The 10551-nt window shown below is 50.2% G+C and overlaps 1 protein-coding gene across 1 annotated transcript in view; it reads right to left on the bottom strand.

The window, feature by feature from the left end:
* Positions 1–9859: 9859 nt before the first annotated feature.
* RNF150 (ring finger protein 150) overlaps positions 9860–10551 on the bottom strand; it is a gene marked incomplete at its 5' end in the record, with an annotated part of 31258 nt that continues 30566 nt past the window's right edge. The window contains one exon of the mRNA XM_009073606.1: positions 9860–9978. Within this exon, the coding sequence (XP_009071854.1) occupies positions 9860–9978 (119 nt within the window). The remainder of the gene's footprint in view (positions 9979–10551) is intronic.

Genomic DNA, 10551 nt, shown 5'->3' with positions numbered 1-10551 from the left:
CTCGGGGCCCCGAACCATCCGCGGGGCTGCGGAGCCTCCTGCTGGACAGCCCAGGCGCGGGCGGTGGGCACCGAAACCTGCCTCTGGCTCTGGCTCTGCCCCTTCCCCTGTTCCTGCTCCTGCCTCTGCTCTTCCAGGGATGATAATTCCACCAGCTCCCCAGGCAGTCTATTCCAGAGCTTGACTACCCCTTCAATGAAGAAATGTCTCCTAATATCCAACCTAAACCTTCCCTGGTGCAACTTGAGGCCATTTCCTCTTGTCCTATCACTTGTTGCCTGGGAGAGAAGACTGACCTCCACCTGGCCACGACTTCCTTTCAGGTAGTTGTAAAGAGCAATAAGGTCCCCCGAGCCTCCTTTTCTCCAGGACAAACAGCCCCAGCTCCCCTGAGCCCCAAACTGGACACGTGCTGAGGTATGGAGCAGTGTCCACAGAACAGACTGGGTGACCTCAGCCCCTGGAGCCAGCAGTGCTGACATCACAGTTGGACTTGATGATCTTAGAGGTCTTTCCAAACCTAAACAATTCTATAATTCCGTGATATAGCAGCTGACCTTTGCAAAACCGGGTAGGGAGCTGCCTGCTCTGGGGCCACTCCTTTGTAGGTGTTTGCTCCTGCTGCTGATTGAGTCAGCAGACTAGACAGGTCTGAGCCACCACAGCTGTCCCAAGCAGAGACAGAGGAACAACTTCATCTGAGCTATGGGCTCTGACAGATGAGTTCTGGGGCTCTGCCAACACATCCAAGGCGTTACCACTCCCAGATGGCTGCTCTGTCCCTCTGCCAGGAGCTACCATGCCTCCCAGCTGGAGCAGAAGAAGCCACATGAGCTGCTGCTGCCCTCCCTGTGCAAGCAGCCTCTGCTCTCAGGTGAGAGGATGGACTGTGAAGCCAAGCTGCTGATGGACTTGATTCCAGGAGGATGTCCAGGAGGATGTCCAGAGGAGCAATGTGGCAGTTTGCAGCAGAGTGGCCCAGAAATGTGAGTGTGGTGACACTTTGCTCACTTCTACTGCTGCCAAGGCTTGCTAGCAGCTTGTTTGCATGAGGGTTAAAGCTGAGGAACGAGTGTTTTGCCAAATTACACCCTTACCTGTTGAGCACTGATTTGCTACAGCTGATCTGTGATAAATACACTTACCCATCAGCTATGTTTTGGGCCATGAAGTCCTGTTGTTCCCTCAGGGATGCCCCCAGACCTGACCTCCCTGTTAGAGAACTGACTCCTCAGAGTGGTTTTTCCAGAGTGACTTCACCAGACTCACCACAAGTCACTGCATCTCCCCTTCCAACACCCTCAAGGTGCATGTTCTTTCCTAGCATGGTTTGGGTATCACGGGACCCTGCATTGCACTTATCATGACACAGTGCAAACCTGGGTAAGCTCCCTTTGAACCCCGAGTCACCTCCATTGACTGATGGGTCTGAGTGTCACCTCCTTTAATCAGAGCTGTGAGTACAATTTGCCTTATTCCTTCTGGAGAAAAAAAACCCAACAGAGCATAGAACAGCACAGCTTCATTTCCATATTTTGGCCAGAAAATAAGTCCATCTAGAGCAGAGAGTGATGTAACACAAGCCCCAAGTATGTGCTTGCATCCTGGAATTAATTGCCTTCTGCCCCTGGTTATTTATAGCCCTGCCAGCGTTCCCAGCAGCTCTTCACGGTGCTGCTTCTGCTGTGCTACCCCAGTGAGCTGCCTCTGCCTCCTGACAGCAATGTGCACAGCTGTGCTGTGTGTGCAGAGCACTGCGACTGCACAGAGCCGTGCTGTGTGTGCAGAACACACACCAACTGCACAGGGCTGTGCTGTGTGTGCAGAACACACAACTGTGCACAGCTGTGCTGTGTGTGCAGAACACATAACTGTGCTCAGCTGCCTGACAAGGTGACCAGGCCCCAGTGCTCCCAGGCCCAGACACTAAGGGAAGGCAGAGGACAAACAGCTGGCAGGGAGGGAGATGCGTGGGGAAGAGCAAGAGCAGATGCCTTGGCTAGCAATAGCTAAGATCTCTTTCCAAAGGCAGCCCAGGGTCTGTTTTGGTGCCTCTGCCCTTGGAGCAGGGCTGGGGGAGCAGGAGCCCCGGGCTGTGCCTCTGACTGGCTGACATGAGTTGGGAGGAGAAGAATATTCCTAGTGTTGCTGACAGAGCCATGTCCAATCACACCTGGTTCTCCTGCTTGTCCCCAGCTGCTGCCCCTCTGGCACAGGCAGCAGGGCAGGGGTGGGTGCAGAGGAGCAGCAGGGCCTGTGCAGCTGGCTGCGACCTGGCCCAGGGCTGCTCCATTCCTTGCTTTTGGCGGAAATCCAAACTAGGCCCCAGCCAATTTGGCATGTTGTCACCTTGAACGCACTGCTGGGGCTGGAAAAGAGAGGTGTCTGCTGGTGGCACCAGCCAGGAAGCACAAAACATGGGCCAGGCTGGGACCACAGCAGGGCTGCAGCTCGAGCCAGGATTTGGCTCCTCCAGGGATTTGTGTCTGCCTTCTTTGGCATCTACTGTAAAACTTCTCTGTAAGTCTCTTAAATTGCTCTTAGGCAGGATTTTCACTGTGCCTCAAACCTCTTGCAAGCAGCACACCTATGCTGGGTGACACAGCCCTGGGCAATCCCGTTCCCCTGCTCCCAGGGAGGTGCAGTGGTGCTGATCAGGCCAGGGAAGAGCAGTGGTGCCATTCCCAGAGGGATGGCACAGCAGTCACCTCCTTAACACTACTTCAGCATGTCATGCCCAGTGCCTGGGCTGGGGCTGCAGCATTACCCTGGTGTAGTGGAGGCATTTACCTCTCACACAGCTCCTGCTTTCTCACTAGAAGCAGCTGAAGGACAGAGGGGACCAGAGCAGTGACACTGGAGAGGTGGCACAAAGAGCAGGATGTCTGTCAGGCCCCTTCCCACTGGAGCTTCTGCCTCCTGTGAATGCCAAAGTCATCAGTATCCAAGTTCAGGAAGAAGCAATCCCCAAGTTTCACATACCAGGAAATTCCAGTTTCACACAGTCTGTTAGAAAATAAATACCACACAGTAATCAGATTCGTTTTATTAAAAAACTTGCAATAAAACTCCTTGGAATTCACCATTTTAACTTTGAGAGTTGCAATATTTTACTAGTACATAATAACACAGTCTCACATATTTACATTATAATCCTCTATATAACAAAAATAGCCATGTTGTACTACTGAATAATGCTTCCAAGTATTAGCCTCGACGTTTGAATGCTTCCCCCAGCTGAGTCACTGTCCATGCTCTTCAGCATTTACAGTATCTAACAAAGCAAGAGGGAAACAAAATAATAAAAGCTGCGTCTCATGTTTCAGGCAAATCCCTTTAGGATGGTGGTTCTCCGACTCCCATGTTTTCCAAGAGATAAAGTGCATTGGAGAGGAAGATGGATACATTATAAAATATCAGCAAAGAGTTAAAAGTATATTTGCAAGACTGTACAGAAAGTAATGCTAAGAAAGAAGGCAAAAAAAAAACCACTTCACAAACTGCTACTGCACAGTTTTGGCAGCGAGTCACAGGGAGTGGGAGGGGAAGAAAAGCTCACTACAAGGAACAGAAGGGCCCAAGCAAACGCCACTGTGTGACTGCTCGGCCCTGAGCGAGGTGAGCCCCGACAGAGGCACAGCTCTCTGCACTGGCTGGGCTGGGCACGGGGAGCTGAAGCCAGAGAAGCCCAGCAGGGTCAGGCTGCACACGACAGCCCACCGACAGCCCACCGGGGGCTGCAGGGCTCCCAGCACACCACCCTGCTGCCCACAGCATGACTGCTGACCCCACGGAACTCCACTGCGACAGACCTTTGTCCTGAGCTGGGAGTAGCTGGGTGAGCTGTGCACATGTGGTATTGATTTCATTTGGGATTTTTCTTCCTTTTCCAACATTGGCATTTGCTGGTGTGGCTCTGCTGCCTGTGAGAAGAGACACGGCTCAAAAAGCTCTGTAGCCATCACTGAAAACAGGTACCACTGCTCTGCTCAGGAGCTGCACATGAACAGGACGCCACGATTTGTTTTTTGGTTTGCTTATAAACTACTCTAAATAGAAATAATCCTCTTCTGGAAATGATGGAATGTATATTTTTGACAAGTACAAAACCATTTTAAGTGTTCACTAAATTCAAGGAACATCTTGGTATAAAAATAACAGCCCCTCCCACCCCCTGTCCCCTCTTTACATTTCTAATTATAAAGTGGTACAGTCATTTCAGGATCCTAACACGAAACACAGAGCGAGGGTGGCAACATGGACAGACAGAACAGGAGGTACTTGACATCTGAAATAACTGTATACATTCAGAGCCAACAAGCATCTTGACCTGCCTATTGTTTTAAATGCTACACAGGACTGAAGAACCAAGAAATAAACAAGAAAGAGAAAATGTTTCTCCTTTTTTTTATCCTCTCATTTTTCCCCCATTTGCTATGGAAAGACATAACTTCCACCAATTCACAATTAAAATACTTGAGAGAGAGAGACAAGATCAATTTCAGATGGAAAATTCATCCACTGGCTTTTCATTCAAAATCCACAGTATCTTTCATTCATTCATTCACTCATTCTCTGGCTCCCCCTGTGGACTCCAGCTGCTGCCCAGGAGGTGTTCCCTGGGAAGGAGAGGGGACACAGGGCTGGGTGGGCACACGGAGCCTTCGCCCTGCCAGGGCTGCCACACAACCCACCCCGACCCCACAGCCCACCTGGGCTCCCTCTCTCTGCACACCTGTCTGTTAGCTCAGGTAACAGCTTGGGGAGATAGAAGTGCTTGGTTGGGATCAACTGTCCCTGTGAAAGAGTCTGCACGAACAACACCTCCGCCCTCCCTTCTCCCTGAGCCCTGCAGTACTCCATGCCATCGTGTCTCCATGCCATCGTGTCACCCCTCGTGCCAGCCCAGCCAGCTCCGTGCTGCTGTGCCACTGCCCCACGTCCCTCACACCCTCTGCAGCTCTACCACAGACAGTCCACGCTCAGAGTTGGTCCCTGTCCGCACTGCCCACGAGGAACTTGGCTGCTGTGGCCCTGCCGTTCATCGAGCCCTGGAGCTGAGCCTGGGCTGGCTCCTTCCCTCAGCCAACCTGCTGGTTTGCTCCCACAATCTCCCTCCCCTGCAGCAAGGGCTCACTCACACCAGGGCAAACACTGGTGAGCAGAGCTGGGAGGGACAGGCTGGATTGCCCTGCTCTTTCACTCCTGCACAAGGGATGCACCCACAGCAGTGATTCCCCTGGCACCCAACAGCAGTGACTCCCTTGGGACCCAACAGCAGTGATTCCCTGGGGATCCAACAGCAGTGACTCCCTTGGGATCCAACCCAGGAGTCATGGGTGAGATCCAAGGGACCACTCATCACATGTGCTTTCAATAGTTTCTGTCTCCAAACTGCCATGATAAAGCCTTTTCCTTTAATGCCACAATCTCCCTCAGACAAAAGGCCTAAAACCAGCAGCTATTTCTGTTTGCACTACAGCAGTTTCCACACTCAAACCAATGCATTTTATTTGCATCCATGGCGATTTAATTCTGTGGAGTGCCCAAAGGATGCACTGCAGTGCTGTGATGGGCCTGATCCTGGGTTTGAGGCTCTAAAGCAGTCAAAAATAAAGCCCAACCCTCCAGCCAGTGCCAGATCTATATCCCCATCAGAAGGGGTTAGCTGTGGCAGGAGACTGCAGACCTGGTGCCCTGCACATCTCCACACACACACACATCAGGCTGTTTGTGAGTGCAAAATTCTGCCCATGTAACTTTTCATGCATTCCTACCCGTTGACAGACCTTGGGAAGGCAGTTAAGTGACACCCAGGAAAATCCCTCCGAGCGCAGCCTCAGTCTGACCAAATTTCATCCTGTACCCCCAATGATGTTGAGCCTCACCAAGGCAAATGCTTCTCCCACATGCCACTTGCCCATAGAAAATAAGAGGAAAGAGCCTCAGATGATAGGACAGGAATTGCTGGGAGACACGGGACCAGCTCTGAGACCCATACACCTGGGGCCACTGGCCCTGCAGGAGGTGCCCCCAGCCCAGCCACAGTGCCAGGCTGCAGAGTGACAGCTGTCAGCTCCTGGTTGCCAAAGGCACCAGACGATTTTGGTTTTCCTGGCTGCTTTCCCTTCTGAACAGCCAGTGCTGTGCCCCTGGCAGCTGAACCCAGGCCTTCAATGCCCAAGCTCAGTGGGCAGCAGTACCAGGGCTCACACAGTGCTCAGGATGGGACTCACCACATCGAGAGGTTTGATTTCACCCTGTGAGGAGTCTCAGTGCAGAAACTCACGTAAGCACAGAAGTGCCTGGGCATGCAGATTTGCAGAACTAAGGTTTTCCTATGTGCTGCAAACACACATCAAGGATCTTCACGTGTATACAGCACCTCAAATTGCTAAGGTAGTTTACAGGTTATAGATACACAGAGCATTGTCAACCAGGTCCTGCTCTAGGGAAATACCTCCATCTAACACAGGGGTTCAATTATGCTCATAGGAGACATGTTGAAAATAACATGATTTTGGTGCAAGTCCAAAATTAGTCCTAAGCGCTTTTTGGGAGAAGGACAGAATAAACATTTTCCTAAGTGCTTTCCTAAGTTCAGGTTTCAGTGATATGCAGGCTGGCTTTGCACTCATCATCACCAAACAGTGCTCAGAGCTGCAGAACACCTGAGGGCAGGGATGGAAAAACATCTTCCCTGAGCAAAACTGCAGGTACAACAAGAAAAACAAAAACAGAAAGGCTCCTGACCCAGATTTGCTGGGATGGCTCTTCTGAAGGACCATAGTGTATCGTGATATGTCAAACTGTCTCCCCTGCCTGGCCCCTGCCTCTGCCAGTGGCCACTCATGGCCTGAGGGACCAGACCTAGTAAGGGATACTGAGGAAAAGGTGTGCACAGTGTGATCCTGCTAGGAAATCCTTCACTAACTCCTACAAATACGAGCAGGGTCTTGATTACCACCTCTGTGATGTCTCTGAGCACAGCTCCCTTTAATGACTTCACTGGGCAAAGGCCCCAGCTCAGTCTCACCTGGGAGTTTCACCTCTTGCCTTCATTTCCACACACCTCACTGGCTCAGCTGCACTGTGGGAGGCTCTGCTATGGCAACAGCTAACCGGTCAGAACATCCATTGAGATTAACTTAATTCAGCCTGCGAAATAAACCGCAGCCTTTGCCTCAGCTCCTCTGAGAGCCAAACAGTTGGGGCAGGAGTTCCTTGTCTGTGTGCTGAGCTACTGTGGGTGTATGTGAAAGCATCACTGACAACTCGGCCGCAGTGTTTGTGATGTCCCTGTGACATGTGGCACCTCCAGGTGCTGGAGCAGAAACTGTACCAGTGTGTGTACTTTCCACGGGAGCCCTGACTGTGTACGATCAGCTTTGCTTTGCTCCTTCCTTATGGTCACTGGAGATTAATTTTGTTCCTGTGTCAGTAGTTGGTATAAGCACCACTTAAAATCCCATTTCAGCATTATTCTGGAGCTCATGTGGAGCTCATGTGATATCTAGTGCAAACTCTCTTGTCTAGGGGTCAGTTCCAGCACTGATGCATTGGGCCCTTCCCATAGCAGCAAGGAACAAAGAAGACATTAAAGAATGAGGAAGGTAAGATTACAGAACCACAAATATAGTCAAGATTGACCTAGCTGCACCCTCTGGAACAATCTAATATTCTTTTTCAACCAGGCAGTTTTCAGCTCCCTGTGTCTCTTTAATGAAAAAGAGATGTTCATTCAAGTGTCTTCTAAAGATGTAAGGGCACATTTCTGGGTCATCTTAAAGGAACACAGGATGGTTTGGGTTGGAAGGACCTTAAAGGCTGTCTAGTCCCAAACCCCTTGCCATGGGCAGGGACACCTCCCACCAGCCCAGGTTGCTCCAAGCCCCATCCAGCCGGGCCTGGAACACTCCCAGGGATGGAGCAGCCACAGCTGCCTCAGCAACCTGATGGAGTGCCTCACTACCCCCACAGCAAAGAATCTATTCCCAATACCTAATCCAAACCTGCCCTCTTGCAGTTTAAGACCTCTGCCCTGAAATTACCCTGCAATTTAGGGACTAAGAACATCAAAGAACATTAAGCTATAAACTGAACTGAGTTCTAAATGGACCAAAAAGCATGGAGAATAGTTTTCCCTTCTTCCTGTGGTAAAGAAGCAAGTCAGCCAAAATTTTAGGGATAGTTCTAAACACATTTGTTCCCGAGTAAGATCTGACAAACACGAATTTTGGCTGGAAGATGGTTTCCACATCTAACAAGCAAATCCACAAGGAGACTAAATGCAGCAAGAGCCCCAACAGTTGCATTTTGAGATGCTGCCATGACACCACCAAGTCAAAACGTTTGACCTCTCCAGGAAATTTCAATGTAAGAGGAATTGTTGGTTCTGTGGACTTACTCAGGAGGCAGCAACGTGATTCAAGTCATCTGACTCTCAACAGGAACCACGTACTCGTGTTACAGTAAGCTAAAAATGCTTCTTCACAGTTGAGTATTTTGACTGAGAAATGGAATTGTGCACTGAACAATTCACAATGAGCTTTTGCCTGTAAAACAGAGCTCAGGGTGAATGAAATGACTCTGACAGGTCATTATTATTCAGGTGTCTTGATTTATGTTAGTTGTTTTCAGTTTCCAATTCCCTCCCCAGTATATCTTGGCATATATCTCTAGATGCAATCTGCAAGTATCCCACGATGCTTCCCGTAATGCTGACAGGGGCTCTGGAGGGCAACAAACCACCCGAGCCTTGTGTTAGACAACAGGCAGACAAAAACTGCTGACAAAATATAAGACGTGAAACGCATTAAAGAAAAAGACCCAAACCAAACCAGGAGCCAAACACTTCAGCCAAGCTGCCTCTTGCTTTGTGAGCAGTGCCTGACTCTGAGAGCAGTAGCTCCAGAGGCTCCGTGAGGTCAGTGCCACGCGGAACGCAGAGCTGAGCACCAGCAGCCTCTGGAAGCCTCTCATACCCCTTGGCCCAGAGCTGCAAAGACACGATGCTGTGCTCTCTCTCCCTGCCCAGTGACTGAATTGTGACCTGCAGGAAGGGACACTGATGCACTGCAGCTGCTTCAGATGACATACAGCACGTGACTACGTGGACGGAGTGAAGCTTTAAGCTTTTCTCTCTCCTTCACACTTGTCTCGCACAGAGCTCTAAGTCAAGGACAACATAAAGCAGTTTTGACCCGAATCTTAGTGATCTCTGCTAATTCTGAGCTCTCTTGCAAACAAAGGCCCTCAGAACATCCCATTGCTGAGCCTCCCATGTAAAGCCAGCAGCTCCTCATCAGTGCAGGTGCTGCTGCCCATCCTCCTGAGGCCACCTCTACTTCCTGCAGGAGCAACAAGGCCATGATAAATCCTGCTCGGATCATGAAGCGACCAGCGAACAGGAATTCAGATTTCTGGATCGAATCCTTGCAACAGCTGGGGTCAGCCAACAGAAACAGCGTCCATCCATAACAAAGTCTGAACAAACAGACAAACAAACACGTCTTCTCCAAAAACCCAACAAAAACTCAATTTAACAAGGGTAGAAAAGTCAAGCTGTCGTTTCAGTTGTGTGTTCAGGAGCCACTGAAGAGTTCCATGACTGCTCTCAAGCACGTGGGTAAGCTGGAAGTGTTCATCTCCCACAGGAACCAAAGGGATGTAGGTGATGAAACTGCATCCAGGCAGACACAACTGTTGCTATTGCTTTTCGTGACCGTCTCAGAATGGAGTGTGCAGCAGTGACAGTGCTCTGGAGCCGTGAGCATGACTGGCCCCAATCCTAGAAAGCTGACTCTGTCCCTCCCTGTGACCCTCCCCTGGAGTTTGGTGTTGGAGCTCTGTTTGGTTTTCAAGATTTCACCTCTTCACAGTCTTGATCAGTGGAGAGCTCCACATCGGAGAGTCCAACCTCCATTGCCATAATCAATGAAATGTCTGAATCACTGCTGACTGCTGGCTCCTGTTCATCTGTGAGGGCAGAAAAGACAGGAAAAGGTCAGGTCTTTCAGTTAATGGATCACTGATTTTTAGTTCTGCAGGTGGAACCCAGAGATTTCTCCATCACTGAGGTCGTGCTTAGATTCCAAACTTTGCTCTTATTCAAGATCTGTTTAAAGCATTTCAAAAATAAAATTCAAGTCATCATAGTGAGAAACATGGTGACAAGGAGCCTGAGTGGCTAAAGCACTTCCATCTCCTCTTAATCCTCCCAGATCCTTCACAACCTTCTCCCGACCACCTGACCCTGACCACTTTCACTTCCTCCACCCGGCATCAACCTACTCTCCCCACAAAGGTAGCAAGTTAAGGACAAAGTCACAGGGACCTGGTGGAGCAAATCAATCATCAAGAAAACATTCTATGATTCTATGATTCCTAACAGGAAAAAAATCTGCCCAAATCCTCATCAGGTGACAGAGCCTCTGCGAGCGGAGGTGTTTCTAAGAGGGTGCCAGGCTAACGTCTGGAAGGGGCAGCACAGGCACCACCAGCTCTGCACCAGGACTCTGGACCACTTCCCTTCTCAAGTGCCTTCCCCAT

This window comes from Acanthisitta chloris, unplaced genomic scaffold (genome assembly GCF_000695815.1).
Source record: "Acanthisitta chloris isolate BGI_N310 unplaced genomic scaffold, ASM69581v1 scaffold24364, whole genome shotgun sequence".
NCBI lineage: Eukaryota > Metazoa > Chordata > Aves > Passeriformes > Acanthisittidae > Acanthisitta > Acanthisitta chloris.
The sequence above is the reverse complement of the archived record's forward strand: the minus strand, read 5'-3'. Positions and strand labels throughout refer to the sequence as shown.